The following is a 19973-nucleotide window of genomic DNA, read 5'->3' as shown; positions in this document are numbered from 1 at the left end:
GTAATTTCTACAATTGTATTGGTTTTGCAACATATTGGAGGAGGGCAACATATTGGAGGAGTGCTGTTGAAAAATTGCCAGCTGGCTAAAACTGGCACATTTACAGAAATGGTGATTAATGCACATTCTCCTTATAAATATAGAAATTGAAATTGAAATTGTTTATTTAAGAGGATAACCCCTTGAGATGAAGCATCTCGTTTTTTGAAATGAAACTTTGACAGGGTTGACACGATCCATACCACGAGTGTTGCAACCAAAACTTACTGAAGCTGATGTGACAAAGCTAGAGTTCATGCACTGATGTCGGGTGTCAAAAGTACTAGTGAAACGTTACTAAATTACCAGAGATATGAAGGTGGAAAAATTTCAGTAGAAAAACAGAGGCTCAGGCCCGGCAAATCTGACCCAGATAGATGCTGCCCTACATAGGCCTGGCATCGCCACTGCAATGGACTCGAAAACCTGCTGACAACTATCCAGCAGTGCCTGGCTGTAAAACAGTGCCTGGGCACTGGTTTCCAACAATACCGCTGTACTGTATCTGTGAATACATCAGTCAACTTTAGTGAGAGTGAAATATGACCAATGCCTGTTTGGCTTTTTTAACCACTGGGAATGTTGGAGTTTAAGGTTGCCAGTTTAGCTGACAATCACACATTACATTTGAAGGTGAATACAGCTCTGCCAAAAAAAATCCCTTTCTTTAAAGGTATTTCTTTAAAATATCTTTTGCTGTTGTTACCTAGCTGGATGGACGTGATGCGAGCTCCTGTCGAGTCCCAGGCTGCCTGGAAGCCAAAGTCTCTGCTGCTGTTGGGCTTCTGGTTCAGGCTGATCCGCATCTCACAGTAGTTCTCCTAAAAAACCAAACACCAACACAAATTCACAACCACACAAAAAACAGCTTAGTGCAGACTCTGGAAATCCGCCTGTCGGGTTGTGTGTCTGTGTGCTTTGGCAAGAAAGCCTTGAATTAATCATTTATGGCTGTTGATTTAATGCCAACCTGTTGCTATTCTTTAATGTCTGCAGTGCAGCACTCTATTATTTGTAATCACCTTTACATAAGAAAATAGGTTGAAGCAAAAATGTGATTTAATGACGCATTTGGGTTCACTTAATATTTACCACAAAGCTAGAAATACATTCAGTTTCAGTCAAATTGTCAGCATTAAATAAAATCTGTGTAACAAACACACTTCAATATACAAGCTGATCAGTTTTACCAACAGAGGGTAACTTAAATACCTGGCTGGTTTCTTTGGCTGGAGCAGCACTGACTGGGGCTTCACTCTTGATCTGAGGAGGGACAGGTGAGACACTCTGAGTAGAGGTGATGCTCTTCGCTGTGGTCTTATCTTCTTTCTCCTCCTCCTCCTCCTCCTCCTCCTCGTCCTCGTCCTCACTGCTGTGGGCTGAGCTGGACTGAGAGCGAGTCTCGTCCTCAGAGGTCATGAACTGGTGATAGCGGCTCGGCACCGACGACTTCTTAGAAACAGTGGCGTCGCCGTTGACACGCTTCTGAGAGTCGTCCGTCTGTCCGGGGTGAATGCAGATTGTCAAAGAATGCAGACTTTAATACTTAAAAATGACATAATGTTAAATGAACTTGAACAACACAGATTTGTTGATTACAAAATAATACATTTAACTGTATAAGAGATCTTAGAATGGGGGGGGGAATCAACTGGGGAATATGTTGTCAACTCTTTAGTGTGAAACTGTTTCTAGAGTTCACAATCTTCTCCTGACAGACACTGGCTGATCTGATACAACTGTAGCAGTAATGAATGTGAGGGAGACTGAAAATAGCAGCTCTGGTACTTGAGTTAGCATTATAAAGACACCAGCTTCATGCATTATTCACACAGTAATCAAATCGGACTCTTGGGTAACAATGATGCACTCAAAACAAATAACATTGTACCTGACCAACATAGGCAAAGATTTCTTACTGCCAAACAAACACTGTCTCATCCTGCCCTCTACATGTAAGTCAACCCATTTGTTCTGCACTGGTAGTTTGTATTTAGTTGTAGAATTATCTAGTACTCACTGTAGCGGCTCGGGAAAGTGAGGTGAGGCGGGACGACTGGGTCCCAAAGGGCCTTGGTGCGATAACTGAGGTCAGACGTGCGCTATCGGATCTCTGGTAGCTCCTGGGAAGGGATGCGGAAACCCGAGACACCCCAGGAGGCTTGGGTTCCATTGAGCTGGGCTGTGGTTGTTGTTTGTACAAAGAACCAGAGGAGGGGGCCCTCACCTCAGTCTGTGTGCGCGACAATGAGGGCCTTGGCTCAGGCACCTTTTGCAGGGAGCTAGAAGAGGAGACAGTGGTTGTGGTCTCCTCTGTCTTGACTGTGCCGGTGCGCTCTGAGACTGGACTCCTCTGTAAAGGTGCTGCTGCTGCTGCTGCTGCTGCTGGAGAGTGGGAGCTGTGGAAAAAGCTGCGGCTGGTGGGAGTGATGGTGGAAGTGATGGTGGCTGTGGCGTCGTTGCCTGCAGGACTGTCCACAATGTCAACTTCAATTGAGGTGGGAGGGGAAGCGGCCCTGCCAGTCGCTGGGGAGGCAGCAGGGGGTTCGGCCTCTTTCCGAGAAGGCTCAAGGGGTTCAGAGGAATAGTAAGGAGTGTCAATAGTGTAGCTCCTGGCAGGAAAGGTCCGGGTACGTGGGGCAATGACAGGTGTATCAAATACGTCTTCGTCGTCCAGGTAAGACAGAGATGCGAGACGACCGCCAATGCTGTTCTTTCCTTTATTTTCTCTGTGGACCGGACAAAGGAAGAGAATGGGGATTGGATAAAGAGTTAAATAGGATCAAAAAAGTGGACAGTGATGGGTGAAATTAAAGATGAGGATGGAAAGGATTGCAATTTAGGGGACATGAAGGGGAGTGAGTGACAGGGAGGAAAATAGAAAGAAAAGCACAGGTTGAAAAGAGGAGGATAGAGAGAGGTGGGGCGAAAAAGGGGAGGCAGGTTGTACGCCATGATTAGATTACACTTTCACACTGACTGAAGCCACAATTACAGTCTACTCATTCACTCCTGCACAAATAATCCCCTTGTCTTTGTGTTTAATACCGCAAAATGTCTCATACACACCATTTCTTCTATTAACTTAGCAAAGAATCCCCCTCCGAGGGTAAAAAAGGTGTAAAAGAGGAACAAGATCAGTGTCTGTTGCTTTTAGGCAAAAACCAGGATCAGAAAATAAAAATAGAAATTTTATAACATTAAATCTACCAATAACATAATGCATTATCCCTGCACTATCCAAAGTACCTGATCAGGTACGTTAATTCTTACCTCTCCTCTTGCATCTCCTTGAAGGTCTTGGACCTTCTGCCGCTGTATGTGATCTCCTCTATCTTCTCCCGTTCCTCTTTCTTCTTCACTATATCAGAGTTGACACTCCTGCGCCGGTTTTTCCATTTGCTCAGGTCCTGCAGCAAAAGTAAGCCCAGATCACCTGATGCACCATTTTGTAACAATTCAGCTCAGATCTAGATAAAACAGACTGGTTGTGTTGCATGGCTGGCTGTACGGCTGAAGGGAGTGAAGGTGGGAAGGAGAGAGAAAGACAAAAAAACAGAAAGGGCTACATTTGAAGGTGTTCTATTTGTGTGCTTTAGGCTCCTCCCGGCTCATTCCCCTGTGTATTGGGGACTGAGTGACCTAAATGCTGCTTTAAGACTCCATTATTTTGCCATGACACCAATCAGACTGCTGACAGACACACCACTGTCACAGAAAGTCATAAAATGTGGATAGCATTTTATTACTTTTGGATTTACCTACCCAAGAATGAGCACCTGTGATGGATCACTGGTGTTTAAAAATGGGAGCACCACTGCACTTTGGAAATTATTTTCCAGGAATAACTTGCACCCTCAAGTCAACTTTACATGGATTAATCTAGTTAATTTTCATTCCAGGGTCTCTATCTTACATCATCTGTCTATATTGCACCATGACACATTCATTATATTATTAGTATTTACAGGATATGGCGTTTCTTGCAACAGACACTGATTTGGAAATGAGGACAGTCCATTGCCAGAGGGCAGCGCTGCACCAATCAGTGTCTGCCTCTGTCTGTGGCTTCTATCTAAACAGCTCTCTTTTCACCCTGTGGCCACAGACTGCACCATAACACCTGCTCTCCTGATTGCCGCACTGATCCTTTAGATCATGTGCTCACCTTTCACTTCTGGGTTGGGAACAAAACTTCTCTCTGCCAAAGTCAGCTTGTCTTGATTTTTATAACAACAATGGTGGTAAGCATACAGATACCCTCCAGCGTTAGCGTGCAGTTGCCATAAATAAATTGTACTCACATCCTGCCACTTATCCTCAGTTGACTTTATCCGCTCACGATACTTCTGCAGCTCTTCGAAGCGAACCTGCTGGATGACGGTGGGGTCAACCTGGATATCGCTTGTTGATTTACTCCTGTGGAAAGAAAGAGTTTAAAAAGTATTTTTAAAAAAGACCCTGGGCATCAGTGTGGAGGGGACGTTTAGTTTGCATATCCTGGCAGAAGCTTTACACAAGGTAAAAAAATAAGTTACCAACCATGAATAAACTGTAGAAAAATACACCATGAAAAATTAAAATAGTCAAAATAACTTCCACCATGTATATGTTTGGATGCAGATACTGAAAATAAGCTGGACTAGACCTTTAACCTGTAACCAAGTGTTAGTTTGCAAACACAGCACACGGGTCAACTGCAGAAAACTGAGTGATGTAAGCTCAGTGGGTTAGTAAAATGAATCACAGCACTCACCGTCATGCAAAAGACCAAAGTCACTCACAGCCTTCAGAAAAATGCACTTAGTTTCCACTTACCTGTTAAGATTTACATGTATCTCACATTGCTATTAGGGTGCTCAGACTAGTGCACAGTCATTTAACCCTCACAGGGACACACTACTGTTTAGGTAGATGACCCAGCATATTGCTTTGTCATTAGATCCCCCCCCCGCCCCACCGTAAACTTGGCCCTGTGCCATACAATACACTGTGTTGTGTGTCAGCATTTAGCAGCTAGTGAGTGAGAACAGCAGCACAAAAGCAGGGAGCAGCGAGGTGTGACTGTAAGAGGCCAGAGCAAATGCAAACGTGCCACATTCCTGGGAACCCGCATCAACTCACCCGTCGATACTCTCTTGCATTTGCTGTTGTCTAGGAAACCGAAGAGAACCACACACAACAAAGTCACATTACTGCAGAAGAGCCTTGAGTGTGAGAGCGGTCCGGTCAAAAGCTTGAGGCCAATTAGTGGCTCTCAGACCAGCTCATCCCCAGCTGGTGGGCGCTGTAAACCTAGCTAAAACCTGATGCTGCTGATTTGTAATTTATACACTGAAGAGATTAGAGTTCAAGGTGTGTATATAGTGGGCTTACAGCACAGTATCACCATTCCTTTCCCTGACATTTGTATGTGGAGGTGTGTAGACATTTATGTTTCTCTAAACAATGCAGCCTTTCTGGAGACTCCAGCATGATGTCACTGGAAACATGGCTTTACATATGGAAGTGAAGTAAATCCAGATGGCCTTGACTTAGGTTAAATGGTTGCTTTGTGAGTGCTTGTGTGTGTGTCAGTTCATGTGCAAACACTGAAGTGCAGATTTGTGTTCAGGTTACTATGGAGTCCACAGGTCACATCTTCTTTCAGAGCCATGGGGAATTTCTATGGGCTTTCATTTCTGCTCAACAGACAAGACTACATTTAATTGCCCTGCTTGGTGCTGTCAGTGTGTTCAGGACGTTATGTTTGGCTATAACTCAGGCTTGAACCTTTCCACACGCTTGTGCTGCTGGACTTTGAGCTTTACATGTCAGTGTGAAGTTCCCTCTGCTGAGAAAAACAGCATTGAACTCTGGTAAGATCCGTGTTGCTGTAGATGTTAGGTGAGGTCAAGAAATGGCTAATTCAATGCATTAATTGCATCACAAAATCATGAAGTCTACTATTTTCTTTATTAAGTTGCATATTTTTCCATTCACAGGCAAACTCGGTCAGATAGGAAAACAATAACTAAAATGCAGAATTTGGGTCTGTTTAACAGTGCTAATGATGTACCAAACAATTTGGTTAATGATGTTGGAGATTTGTGTCATTTTGTTCAAAAATCACACTTCAGGAACACAGTAGCAGTAGGTTCTCTCTCGCCATCCACTCAGCATGTACATACCAAATGTTGCTCAGGTAAAATCAACCATATTGCCATCATGTAGAAAACCATAAACAACAGCCCTATGATGACAATGTCTTAGGGACTTTCACTACGGTTTCTTTCCATTTTGAGGTAACAACAAACATTTAAAACAGGAAAAAGTTCTGAGCTGTTGCTGCCCCTTCATTGCGGTTTGTGTGACTGACGCAGTGAATGCTGAAGGCACCTATTAGTTTTCATAAAGAAGACCTTAAATAAATAGAACCTATGACTGTGATGGCTTTTAGACCAAGCATTTACAAGTTGGATAAACATGCAGTCTAGACCACTTTACCATCTGAATATAAATATTCCAAGACTAAAATGGCACTAATAAGTTTTCACAGTCTAAAAAGAAAGAATACTAACAGGCACTGTTACAGCAATGTTTTTACAACTTCAGAGCAGCCAGCCTCTCCACCATTAGCCTCTTTTTATATCTTAACTGACTGGCTTCCCTGATAGCCTGCCATCTCTGCAGGTCACCTTCGCTGCAAGAAGAAGGTACTGAGGGCGTCATCTGACTGGCTGATGGGCCTTTCATGGAGCTCTGGCTCTGATCGGAGCAAACTCCAAGTTTCCGAACAAGCATGTCATCTGTTTTAGGATGTGTCTCGTTCTGAACCTGATTCTGTCTGTCTGCTGCCGTCTCCTTGGTCAGAGGACATGGGGGGCACAGGAGTCTGGCCTTGAGATCAGGAGGCAGAGCCCACGGCTCTGGGATGGGCATAGGGGCATAGTTGTCAGGCGCTCCTGAGAGAGGCCGCTGTTGCTGAGCTTGCTGGGTTTTCTCCTTACGATAAACCACATCGTCCTGCTCGATATCAGGGAAATCAATCTCATCGGTGCTGACACAGCTGTGTCGCTGGGTGATGATGTTGAGTTGCGGCTCAGACGTGTAGAGACGACGCTTGGCGGACAGCTGAGTCTTCATCATAGCCAAGTCTGGGTTGGACTGGAAGGCAAGGGTTCGCCTAGTAAACATGTCATCATTCTCCAAGTCAGGGGAAATGCTCTCATAATCAAAGGGGTCTGGGGGCTCCCGGGGGTCTTGGCGCCCGAGGAGGGGCCACCTCTCACATTTGACCAGTCTGGGACCCGAGGCGGGGTCCACTGGGGCAAACACCAGAGGGGGGTTCTCTAACAGAGGGGGCTGTATCTTGGGGAGCTGTGGGAGAGTGTGTGCTTGAATATGAGGACTGCAGGGTGGGCAAAAGGAGAGAAAAGGACAGAGGTGATGAGTGCATGCATGTGAACTGGATCAAAGAGCAAGAAAAGGAGGAAGAGATACATCAAGCAGCCATAGTGGTGATATTTGATTCAAACAGAAGTTGATCAAATCGGGATTTTTACAATCACTCTGCTATGAAATAAAACTGCGATGCTAGTTGCTATAAAAAAAGTTACGTCTTCACTAGAATAGACTGTAATAATAATAATAATAGGATAATGCTGAGACACAGTCTATTTTCTACTAAGGTCAGTTCAAGCAAACTGCTCTATAAAGCGTGCTAGGGCAACGTCCAGTAGCTTCATAGTGTATTTTATTATTAGTACATTAGAAAGCAGATCATCAGAAACTCATCCCCAACAGGAGCCAATTTATATTTCTCTATAAAATCTGGATGCTCTAAATCATTCCTTCATTGTCACAATCATGCAGCTGTATCAACCTTTTCCCCACAACAAGGGTGGTGTGAGCTGAGGCCTTGTGTGTGTGGGAGTGAGAGGGAGAGGGGCCAGAGGGAGAGGGGGCAGAGGAGAGCCAAGGACTGATGTCACAGTCTGAATCATCTGACGAAGAGCCCGACTTCTTATAGCTACAGCCGAGGACAGCAGGGTGGACGGAGGAAAATGGACAGAAACAGAGAGGGGGTAAAAGGGAGGTTAAAGATGGCAGGGAATGGCAGGGAAAGAGAAAGAAAAGTAAGTAGGAGGAATACATACAGAAAATTCAGTGAATGACAGAACACCAAATTCTGAATCGTAGGAAGGTTAAATTGGCATGCAATATTTCTTTTTAAATATGTCAAAATCCAATGTGTCAGGTAGAAAAGAAGGAAAATATTGTGCGAGAAGCAGGGAATAAATTATATCCATGATATTGCTACTCTGTAAAATATGCAATACAGTAATTTAAAGTATGTATATATATGAGAGAATTCCACATTATGCTGGATTTGAATGCCCTCACACACCTGACGCCCTGCATCTTCTTGTACCAGGGTCTCCTCTGGGAGCCCAGTTTGATCTTCTGTATGTGAACGTCTTCTTCGGGCGTCCAGAACTTTGGTAAGAACTTGTCATAAGATACTTTGGCAACCGGCTGGGGTTTGACGCCCATCTTGCGGGAGTAGAGATCATCTTGAATGGGGTCGGCATAGCCCACGTCATCGTCCTCATCCTCAGAGTCATCGCATATCTCCCTGAACAGGCTGTCCGTGGACACAGGGCGGCGGTGGTCCATCCTCACAGCGCCCTGCTGGACGGGCTTCGTTTCCCCGCTGTTGATGCCGCTGCTGCTCAAGAGAGACAGCCAATCACACGTGTAAACATTTCTTTTCAGCAGCAGCACAGCACGCCAGTCATGCAAAGAGGAGCGCATTCCTCGAGCACAACAACCTCAAATGAGATGACGCAAGGATTAGCAAACCAATGCAAGCTCAAAACCAAACTGCAAAAGGAGGCAAAGATTGATTTGAGACGTTATGAACTCAAATCACTCCTCCAAGCTCATACAATTCAGAAGGCGCAAAAAAAAACAGAAACCAACAAAGTGAAGACTATAGAGCACTGTTACAGTAAAAGGCAGCATACTACAACCAAGGATGTTGCTCATGGTTACAATTAACCATGCAAACTGAGGGTCAGAGAAGCGTTCTAGTTTGATCTCATCAGGCAGGCACATCAAAGTCACACTGTTGCTTCATGTTCTCTGACCTGAGGCAGGTCACATTCTGCTGAGGGGCAACACTGGGAGTCATTGTGACCTTAGGCCAGGGGCCCCCGCTACCCCGAGACGCCCTTCCTGCTGCCAGGGGACTGATGGGCACGGCAAAGTTGGTGAGAGGAGCTGGGGAGGGGCTGTGGAAGCGTCTGCTGGCCAGGTCATCCAGAACGAGGTCAGGGTCCGGTCGGTCTGCGTCCGAATCGCTGCCACTTTCATACTCAAAGGCCCACTGTAGATGAGCCTCAGGCAAGGCACTCTGGGATACTCGACTGTTGTCACAGCAGTCAGAGGAAAGCCTTGTTTTGCTGAAGTCGTTCAGTCATTAAATGAAACACAACACGAGTACAGACCACCATGGACCATTCGCAGACAACACAACAAGCATCACAAACACCAACATGATGGGAGAGGAGACAATGTAAACTTCAGGCATTTGAAGCACAAACCAAGGATTTGGGTATGAACACAGCGCTTCTAGATCACTTTGTGTTATGTTGCTTTTAAGAAAAAAAAAAGAATAAAATGAATTAACTGAAGCGAGAAACAGCACCTTCAAACAGATCAAAGTGTTTCCTGTTGAGTGTAACCGTACCTGGTGAGTGTGCCTTCATCCTCTGTGTAAATGGGGTTGGCCCAGCTGCGCCGGCTGTCCTCATTGCGTTCGGCCCGTTTCTTCCTTAGTGGAGCAGGCACGTAGCCTGAGGCTTTGTCTTTAGTGGGCAGAAACTGGTTAAACTGGGCGGTGGCCTTGGGTGTGATGATTACTGACCGTCGGTAACTCAGACTGTCCTTGTTGTCAGCCATCCTGAAGACAGAGTCTGCCTCAGTGTCACTGCAACAACCTGGAGCATAGACAGAACAGTGGGGGGGGAGAGGGTGGGGGCAAAGAGGTGTAAAAAAGATTATGGTAAATAAAGAAAGTCGGAGAAGAACTAAGAAACATGGGAGGTCTGATAAGGGAAATGAAGAAGCAAAAAGAATAAACTGGGTGAGAGGAAAGAAAAGAGTGAGGGGAGTGTGTTGTGTGTTCTGGCGTGACTTTGAAGGAGTAACAGAGGGGTGCCGGGTGGGGAACGGAGGCCCCTTCATTTACAAGCCGGTGTGGACGGCTGTGGAATGTCTCACTGCCCTTTCCTACAGGGGGGAGACCACTCTGAGATCACTGACCAGCACCCCCCTCTTAAAGCATACTACACTTTAGTCAACAAGATCACAGACGGGCTTTAGCATTGATATATAAAATCTCCCTTCTTTGGGGACTTTTCACTGAAAATATTCACTTACAAAAGCATACCACTAGATGGCAATAATTGTTTTCACAAATGGGAGGCAACATTCTGGCTCTGATGCAGCATATCTTCCCTATTCACAAATATTTGAAGTTCTAGACTAGACGGATAAACTTGATTTGAAATTGAATTGGAAAAGTCGGAACTCTTTAATGGCAATCTACAGCTAGGGTGTGGCGGGGGATAACACAAAAAACAATCACAAAAATAAAAGAAAACATCCTCTGACCTCTTAAAGGCCATAAAGGAAGCTTTAGAAGGTTAAAAATGTTAATGTTTGTGTATAGATGCAAATGACATGACGTCTCCTACCCTCGCTGCTTCCTTTAAGAGTGGTTTCAGATGAGATGCTCTGGGGTCGGGAGCCCAAAGAGTCCAAGCTGTCAAGGGAGTTGTCTCTCCTGTGTCCTCCTCCTCCTCCTCCTCCTCCTCCTCCTCCTCCTTCTCTCAGATGGAAGAGCTCCTCTCGCTCCGAGTACCAGCTATCTCCAAAACCGCTGTCTCTGACGTTGCTGCCTTTCTGACTGGACGATTCCTGCAGAGCCTTTCATACACACAAACACACACAGTCAGATAATAGGATGCCAATTAAAATATTTAGCTCCACTGTGTGTGTGGTGCACGGGAGATCTCCCGGGTAGAATGTGAAGTCTGTACTGTCTGGCCTTTCATTCTTGCAGACTCAGTTAAACATACACTCCTATACGGTCTGTAAGGGGCAATACATGATGTAATGTAAACAAAATAACCCTTACTGTTTTGACTACCATCTCTGTCAAAACAAACAGTGCTATCTACGATGTACCATTGATGACTGTTTACTGCATGAAGACATGTAAACACATAAGCAAGCCCTGGAGCCACTTCAACCAGCGTGGCTACAAACAAGCAAAAACTTGTCAGCCACTTTAAAAAGAAAATTATTTTCATCTGTAATCCACTAAATCCTACTAAACAATACAAGTCCACAAACTAAACCCAACCTAATCCCACGCCAGTGAACTTGGATTATCATAGCTAAACGTACAAGATGCATGGTAACCAAATGCTATTACTGAAAATCCCTGTAGTCGGTTGAGTTATAGGACTAGGCACACCGCCACCTATAAATCTATGTGAAAGCAAAGTGCCAAATTTAACACCAGAACGAGCAAGGGAGGGGAAACGGGCTTCTTCCAAAAAAGAAGCAACTTTTACATGCAAACTATGCCATCTGCGTGTCGTGCTGTAAACAAGATTAAAATAGCCAAGTCAAGGCATCAGGTCATTTATGATTAACGTAACTTTGGTTTTAGTGGCCAGTAATCTGAAGCCCCTTGGCCTTTAACAGTCATTCTTCCGCACATAGTCTACATACCAGGGAGGATACAGAAATGTTCCTGGCAGCGGGTTTAAAAGAGGATTTCATTCATGCTATTTCTGCATTTTCACAAGAAAATTAAGCTTTTGTTTCACGATGATACAGATAAGACAGCTCAGAGTGCACAATGGGATAATGATCACCAGTTTTACCTTGTATAGCGCTGTTCCTAATAAGCCCTCAAATGCCTTAAAATTCAGGTAAGGTCCATCGTAGAAACGTTCACACTGAGCTCTTCTACCAAGCCAGTAAATGGTGATTAGTACCTGGAGAGAAGAAAACAAATAGGTTATTACACAAACCATACATGTGGAATATATGTGGGAATTAATAATTAGAATACATCAGATTATAGCTATAGCTTTACCCTAGCTGATAAATGTTTTGTGCAGTGTTAAAGCCGGTGATTGTTATGATAGTTGCAACACTGACACAAGGTGATATCACCCGATGCCCTGCTCTGGTTTCCAGGCTCATCCAGAATACTCTGTTGCTGTTTGTGTGTGCATTATCAGGCTGGGCAGGTAAATGTGCTGCACTAAAGCAAACAATCATCGCTACATCAACGATGCTGCTCCCCTATTACACAACACGATTCAAACTGACATGTCAGCTCTTTGGTTTTATACCATGTGGCCGGATGCAGGAAAATAATGTAGGACGATCAAACATAATTAAGCCAAGTTGAGTAAATACTCTGCTTCCACTTGTACTTGATAATCAAAATCAAAATGTATGACTAATATTAAATCTATGGGACAAACATTCCCTCAAAAATAGCAATTTAAACATATACATCTCCTACTATTAGGCAAGAACTTAAAATATATGCCAAAGTTTGTCTTGGATTAATGTAAGGATGAACTAATTGATTTTGTGTTATATGTTTAGTGTCTGTCTGTATGATGTAGATCCATAAATAAATCAAATTTAAACAAACCTAAAAATGTGTATAGAGGTGTCCAGGTTTAAGATGCTGACATATAATTGCAATCTTCTTGGTTAGTGTCTGGCTGTGGACCCTGTGGCTGTGCCTGTCATCATCCCCCATCTCTCTCCCTTTATTTCCCGTCAGAAAAATGCCACCAAAAAGCGAGTGTAAGCAATAAAGCATGTTATGTTATGTAACCATCACATACTATTTTGTTGTTTTATCACTAAAAGTTACACATTGCATTAAATGTCATCTTAACAACGGTACCACATAATTACGGGACTATATGGTATTAAACTGTAAAATTAAAAGAGTAGCATTGGTGGATTCAGCCGAACTAAAGATATCATATTCATATTTGAAATTCTTCTTCCTTGTCAAAACCTGGCGCCTACATTACCCACAATGCAACTTGACCACTGAAAGTTTGGTTGGAGATTTGAGTGTGTGTATGCTAGAAGTGGCTAATGTGGCCTCAAGCAGAGATGAGGAGCTACAGAGGTCTGATAAGAACACTACTTTCTAACTTCACACACCAAGATTTTTTTTTTTTTATCCCTGAGTTAAATGACATCACTTGAGGCAATTTCTCAGATATTGTACAGAACTTTATCATTTATTTCCCACATGTCTGTAGTACTCGCCAACACCTGTAAAAAGACTTTGATGTGTAAAATCTGAGTTCTCCTTTAAGGGATTATATTCTTCAATGATACCTGAACAGGACCACAACTAAATTAATGTTTTATTATTGCTGAATGACAACAGTCAACAGGTCAAGATCTCAGAAAAAAAACATTGCTTTTATTTTTCCACTCACATTTTTCAGCCTCCTGTTGGTCTCTTGATGCCTGTGAGAGAAAGAGCAGAAAACAGAGGTGTATGTGTGAGAGAAAATGACAATAAAAGAACAGAGGGCATGCTTGTTGGGTCTCTGTGTTGGGCAGTGAAAGAGCTGGAAAGTGAGAGCACAATCCAGACTACTGCCAGCCCTTCACTCACTCTTACACAGCAACACAAAGGCTGAGAGAAAAACAAACACACATTTCTGGAAAAATATTTGTAAGCCATAAAGTAAAGTGTTCTACGTGTGTGTGTGTCTGTCTATTTTTACACTAATCACACAACCAAGCAGCTGTAAAAACATCTAGTTAACGTTTATGTGCACATAAGGGGTTTTTGTTTCTGATTTCAGATAATGATAAACTATTAACTGATTATTTGACATCTGAATATCAAACAGGGTTCTACTGTTTGGGCAACAAAGCCCCACACAAGCTACCCAGATCATACAGAATTGTAGTCATATTTCTGTGGTTTGACAGTTTGACCTGGCAGTCAGTAGATCACTTTCACAGGATTTCAGCTCATGTCATACTCCTGTGAAACCAAACAAAACTCAGTGTCAACCTTTTTTATTATGTAAATGATGTACCTGTCACCTAATGTGACTAAAGTATCTATTTAGAGAGGTCAATAAAGAGATAAAAACAGCTATAGTACATACATTAATCATAACAGTGACAGAGGAAGATATACAGTACGGTCGGCTTCACATCTCATGTGCATGCTACACATTCCTGCTATCATGTGGTAATGCAATAGTCACACATGCCTATCTACCCATGAGCACTTGGATTTCTTACATGTTCGGGTTCATATAGGTTACTTGGTTTAGGGTGAGGAAACAAAGCAAGGATGTATAATTAAACACATCATTTAAATTCTTTAAAATCAGGGGACAAAGGAAACAGAGACATGAGCACTGACTGTCCAATATAGCATTCAGTGGTACACATACTGTAATTAAGTACAAATGTGAATCTGTTGCTTTACATTTCTACTTCACTGCATTTCACTACATTACATTTATCTGACAGCTATAGTTACTTGTCAGATTAAGATTTTACATAAAAAAATTGGATTTTATTATAAAACACATGAACTGTTAAAGATTAAACCAGTGGGATGGGAAGAAGATCAACTTTCTCAACAGTATGCGTCATGTTACAGAGGCCAACAGTGAAAACTGAAATGGACGGTTGCCAATTTGGCATATTGCAAATTTATAGGCCCAATAAAAGAGGCGGGAGAAAATAATCCCATCTCTTGTGTGGCTTGGAACACAGTTACAAAATCTAAGATTACAGCAGTGGTAGCCAGATTCAGAAAAAAAGTAGCTGTATACCAAAACTGCCACCATACTGCTTCTCATAATGCTTATTTATGGCTAGTGGTAAAAGCTGAACTGAAGGGAAATATATTAAAGGGCTATATTCAGGCCTCCAGAGCCTCAGGACTGTTCAGCAAAATCAGATGAGTGCTCATGTGGTTAGCACAATCATCAACGTCATCAGAGTCTGAAACACACTAGTTCTGCACAGAGGCTAGGAATAGCTTCTCTGAGGAATTTTATGAACACTCCATTCCGTTCAAATGTGACAATAAATTCAATACATACCATGTCAAACAGATGACATTAGGATAAAGTGTTGTCTTTTAGAGTGGAAATCTTTTGTTAGGTTTGGTTCTTATGTTACAGGTAAAATAAATGGTCTGGTTTACGAGATAAAACAGGACACATCAGGGTCTTTAAAGCGGCTGACCCCTATCAGACAATGTATACGTGCTATACAGTAAGTACATAGTCCTCTGACAGGAAACCCTCCGGCTTGACAAATTAACAGGACGCTCTCATTACTTCCACCAGCTAGCCATTTCAGCCATAAGCCTCAATCTCTGCATGCTTACAGAGACTTTCACATCACCACTCTCTTGCCGAGGTCGAAGGGTGAGAGACATCATTCTTCTTTTCACTTCCAGGGGAAATGCAAAGATAGAAGAGGCGATGACTTGAAAGTTAGCCACTCACTGTGGGGCTAATCATCAACCACGCAGTGCAACACAGGTGGACAACTGCTACATGATCAATCAACATTAGTTGCACAAATTATAGATGCAACGATTATTTGAGACTACTCAAACCCATATTTATATAATAACTTAACAGGTGTCTATTTTATATATTTTTAATGAACCTGATTGACTTCTATCTTGTCAAACTGTGACAGTATTGCGTGACACTATTGTACCGAAACATGCAATTTATTTCATTTGACTTGAAGGAGTTGAAGAATACAAACCAGAGACACAAAGAAACACATACAACTGAGGAACCCATGAGCCACTACTCAAATATTAGACAAATAAGAACGACTACTTAAAAGTCCATGATCTTTCCAATTCAGTTAATCACTTACCTGTCCTGCAAAACGAGGCAAAATTATGTCTCAATCTCTAGCAAGACAAACATATACAGGTGAAAACTGTTCATGGAACAAACTGAGACCACAGGATGTGTCTCAATCCATGTACAGCCTCAAATTAGATCAAGGCAGCTCTGCTTATTTGAGACATCCAACCAAAAGACAACCAAAAGACAAAAAAACCCAGTACCATAGTCTTAAATAAATGGGTGTGTATGTGTGATCAGGAGCATACCTCTGCAATGAAGATCACTTGCTCTGCAGCATTCAACAACACCACATATGTCATCCTTCATCTATGTTCTTTCATTATAATGAAATTCTTTGCATTTAAAGACACACCCAACCACTCTCGTGCATCAGGAGTCCTGAGAAATGTAGACACAAGGCGAGTTTGAATAGAGAAATCAGCTGTGGGTTAGACAGTGTCGGGCATCATTGTGGCGTAGTTATCGGACACACTGCAGCCTCTGTGAGCGAGGCAACAGGGTGAGGCTGGCATTTCTCTCTCCAAGTCAACTACGTAGCACAAATATAACCCTTGTATTGGCCAGGGCCGTGTCCATGGTGTAGAAACTTTATTGTCCTGCCACCATCATCGCTCGTTTGGTTTCACAATCTGCCCACAGTTCACACAATACTGCTACAAGTGACGGCAGTGCCATATATAACACCAAGAAACCAGAACGTGCAGTGCCAGCTCCCTTGAACCACACCCGGAATACTAACACACAGGGCACTTTTTTGCCCTTCTTCACTCAGGAACATTTAGACTTTGCCACAGTGAGTATTAAACTAATAGCAGTACACACACGGCATGAGGTTCAATGTAAGTTGGTGTTGAATAAATTCTGATAACAGGCTCTGTAGTCAGTCACCATTTGTCTGGGAAACAGCACATTCCTTCAGGTAGTTCAAACATTTGGTTTGATCTAGAGCCAGGGATGCCATTGCATAATCCAAATCATGTCACCCCACACAACCACTCCTCTATTTATTGTTTAAAAAGGGTAATTGACATTCCGCAAAGGACAACGTATTTTGATGTACCTGCTGATCCAGTGCAGTTTCCTTTTTTTCGGTTTGGTGAGCAGTCAACTCTTGTCAATAATTTGCTTAATCAAACGGCGGCGACAAGTGAGACTTTGGACTCCTCTCAGTGGGGGATTTGTTCTTTCAGTTACTGGAGGTCACGGAGCAAAAGCTAGACTCATAGCCATATGTTTTACACTCGCTAAAAAATAAAGCTGAAGATTCAGGACATCATTGTGGGTTCAGTTGGTTTAACGTTGTCATTTGATACATTGCTATTATAAAAAACATTAATTATAGCCACACAAGTATCAAAAGTAGATTATGCATAGAGGTACATTGCAGAGTATTATGTATATATGTTATATATGAACATATATACTGTATATTACGTTATTTGATTATTATTATTGATGTTAACATGTAAACAGAAGTTTAATGTCCGATTTAGGGGACGGTAATTATACCTCCTTAATCTATAACAGTGAATCACTTTTTTTTTATCAGTAAAATGATATTGACAAAGTAACTAGTATCTATAGCTGTCAAATAAATGTGTAAGTGTAGTAAAAGTACAATATTTCCTTCTTAGATATAGTGTATAAAGTGGCGAAAAAAGGATATTTTAACGTTCAGTGCAAATACATCTGCATCTGAGTTTTACAACATCTACAGTATATGAGATCAGATATGCTGTAATTCCTCTTAGACTTACTATGATATACAGTAGGTATAAGGGGGGTAAACAACAATAAGCTGAATAGGCATGGGAGTCCCTCAGCAATTACAGTCTATCAGCACAGTGTGTAATGTTACAGTATAATGACTGTGCATTCTTGGTTCCACACACTGCAATGTCCACCTTCTAAGGCAGATATCCTGTTTAAGTATGTCTATGACACATGGCACTTGTTAAAACATTCAAAGAGGTCAAGAGAACAGTAATCAGCTGAAATTTTTGATCATTAGGGAAATCCTGGCATGTTCTAGCTTTTTTTATTTATGTCAACTCAAGAGTTGTGGTCCTCGTCCAGCCTTGACTCCATGCTGCTGATTTTCCAAATGGCAGCTAAGGGTCTAAAGGAAGTGCTTGAAGTTAAAGAGAGCACTTTCAGATGCCATGATCCATCTGAAGCACTCTAATGCCCTTAGCCCTCATTTCCTGGGCAGCTGTTAGAAACGGACAGAGTTGGTCTAAAGTAGCCACTGAATCATATCCTCCAATGAATCAGATTCAGTCTGGTCAGTATTACACCTCTGGGTGTGTGCACTTGGTTATAGTTCAACAACACGTGGATGACGTCCTCCAGAACACATCACTCAACAGCACACAATCTCTTATCAGTCTGTTCCTCTATTACAACAGTTTGTCATGTTATATGTATCATATATGACAAATTTTGATAGTGATTGTCTTTATAGCTACTAAACATCTTTGTCAGAAAGCAGGTTTCACAACATTGTGAGGCAATAGTGCAACATCTACCTCAGATGGTGCTAAGGCCAATACTACAACAACTGCAAAGCTCCAAAGGTCAAAATAGACATCCAATAATCTTTTATGGCTGCTGTGACAACACAGACCAGTACAAATTAAACGGTGTTCTCAGCACACCTTGCTTTAGTCAATATCTCACTCCAGATTCATGTAAAAAAAAATACCGGCCTGGTTAATAACTAGAGTTCAAGCACACACTATCAATGTGTGAAATTTAGCATTTCTCATGGAGCTCAATAATACTAATCAATCTGAAGTCAATGAGAAGTTTCTTTTTCAGTGAACTAGTGTTGAATAAAAAAAAAAATAATATATTTATATATATATTTATATATATATTTATATTTATATATATATATATATATATATATATATATATATATATATATATATATATATATATATAAATCCTCATGTTCCATAAGCTATAGACAGAAAATATTTGGCAATTTTACTCGTTAAATGACTGAAACGATTAATCAATCATCAAAATAGTTGACGATTAAATTTCTGTTGGTCGACTTTGATCAATCATCGATCTTTGCAACTCTAGTTCAAATACAAAACTATGGGGAACCTAATGCACATACAAAAGTTAAAGTTTCACTCTGTGTGTAACTGTTACTTTCTGATATGAATAAATATAAAAGTAAAATTAAATAAACTGAAACATGTATAAAAGATAGTAATGAGAAAGAATTAAAAGGCAGCTGATTGCCTTATGTATCAGTGAAGGGGTGTGCTGCAAAAATAGTAGTTGAAATGAAACTTACCGCACCAACAGGATAACAACCTTATTGCTGCTGAAACAGAGAACAGGGAAGCTGAGCAAAGCACCTGTCAGACTGGATTAAAGGGAGTGAAGGTTGGACACACACAAGGGGCAAAGACAGCTGATAGGGACAACTTTCTCTCTCTCTGTGCTTTGCTCTCTGGGGCTCATTTGCAACATAGGCTCTGATAAGCAACAGTGGAATAAAACCCATTGGTTGCTTTACTGCAGCCTTGTTTAGGATTATTTCCCTATGTTGTGCGCCATCTCTCTCAGTATGAGTAATAAATACTGCAGTTGGGGATGAAATGATGCTGCATTTAAGAACAAAAGTGACTAAGAAATCTATTTGAAGAAGAGATTCCCTTTGTACAATTCATCATGACTAACTTGTGTACAAAAACACTCAGCTGGAACAGTCAGAGCAGTTGCAGGTTCATCTAAAAAACTGAGAACCAACAACTGTTGAGCATCTGAGGTGAGCTACAGTGTGCTGCAGCAGCAATCAAAGACACAAATAACAATATCTGTCTTTTCCTTTGAATGAACAGACTCCCATATTGGATGATACAGGGACAAAACCACAACCTCAACTGCAAACCTCATTCAAACTTTCACAGTGCACAAACACACACAGGTGTA

General features: G+C 42.0%; 1 protein-coding gene across 6 annotated transcripts in view; it reads right to left on the bottom strand.

The window, feature by feature from the left end:
• Positions 1-19973, bottom strand: part of lmo7a (LIM domain 7a) — a 47719-nt gene that overhangs the window by 12532 nt on the left and 15214 nt on the right. For 5 of the 6 annotated variants that reach the window (XM_028590550.1, XM_028590553.1, XM_028590552.1 and 2 more), the window contains exons 6-15: positions 13584-13614; positions 11982-12095; positions 10782-11013; positions 9773-10022; positions 5164-5193; positions 4344-4458; positions 3313-3449; positions 2060-2768; positions 1252-1539; positions 746-860 (exon numbers count right to left, since the gene is read on the bottom strand). In XM_028590550.1, coding sequence (XP_028446351.1) covers positions 746-860; positions 1252-1539; positions 2060-2768; positions 3313-3449; positions 4344-4458; positions 5164-5193; positions 9773-10022; positions 10782-11013; positions 11982-12095; positions 13584-13614 — 2021 coding nt within the window. The remainder of the gene's footprint in view (positions 1-745; positions 861-1251; positions 1540-2059; positions 2769-3312; positions 3450-4343; positions 4459-5163; positions 5194-9772; positions 10023-10781; positions 11014-11981; positions 12096-13583; positions 13615-19973) is intronic. The other variant, XM_028590551.1, reaches the window with a different exon arrangement.

This window comes from Perca flavescens, chromosome 11 (genome assembly GCF_004354835.1).
Source record: "Perca flavescens isolate YP-PL-M2 chromosome 11, PFLA_1.0, whole genome shotgun sequence".
Classification (NCBI taxonomy): Eukaryota; Metazoa; Chordata; class Actinopteri; order Perciformes; family Percidae; genus Perca; species Perca flavescens.
Note: the sequence above shows the minus strand (reverse complement) of the source record. Positions and strands in the feature narration are given on the sequence as shown.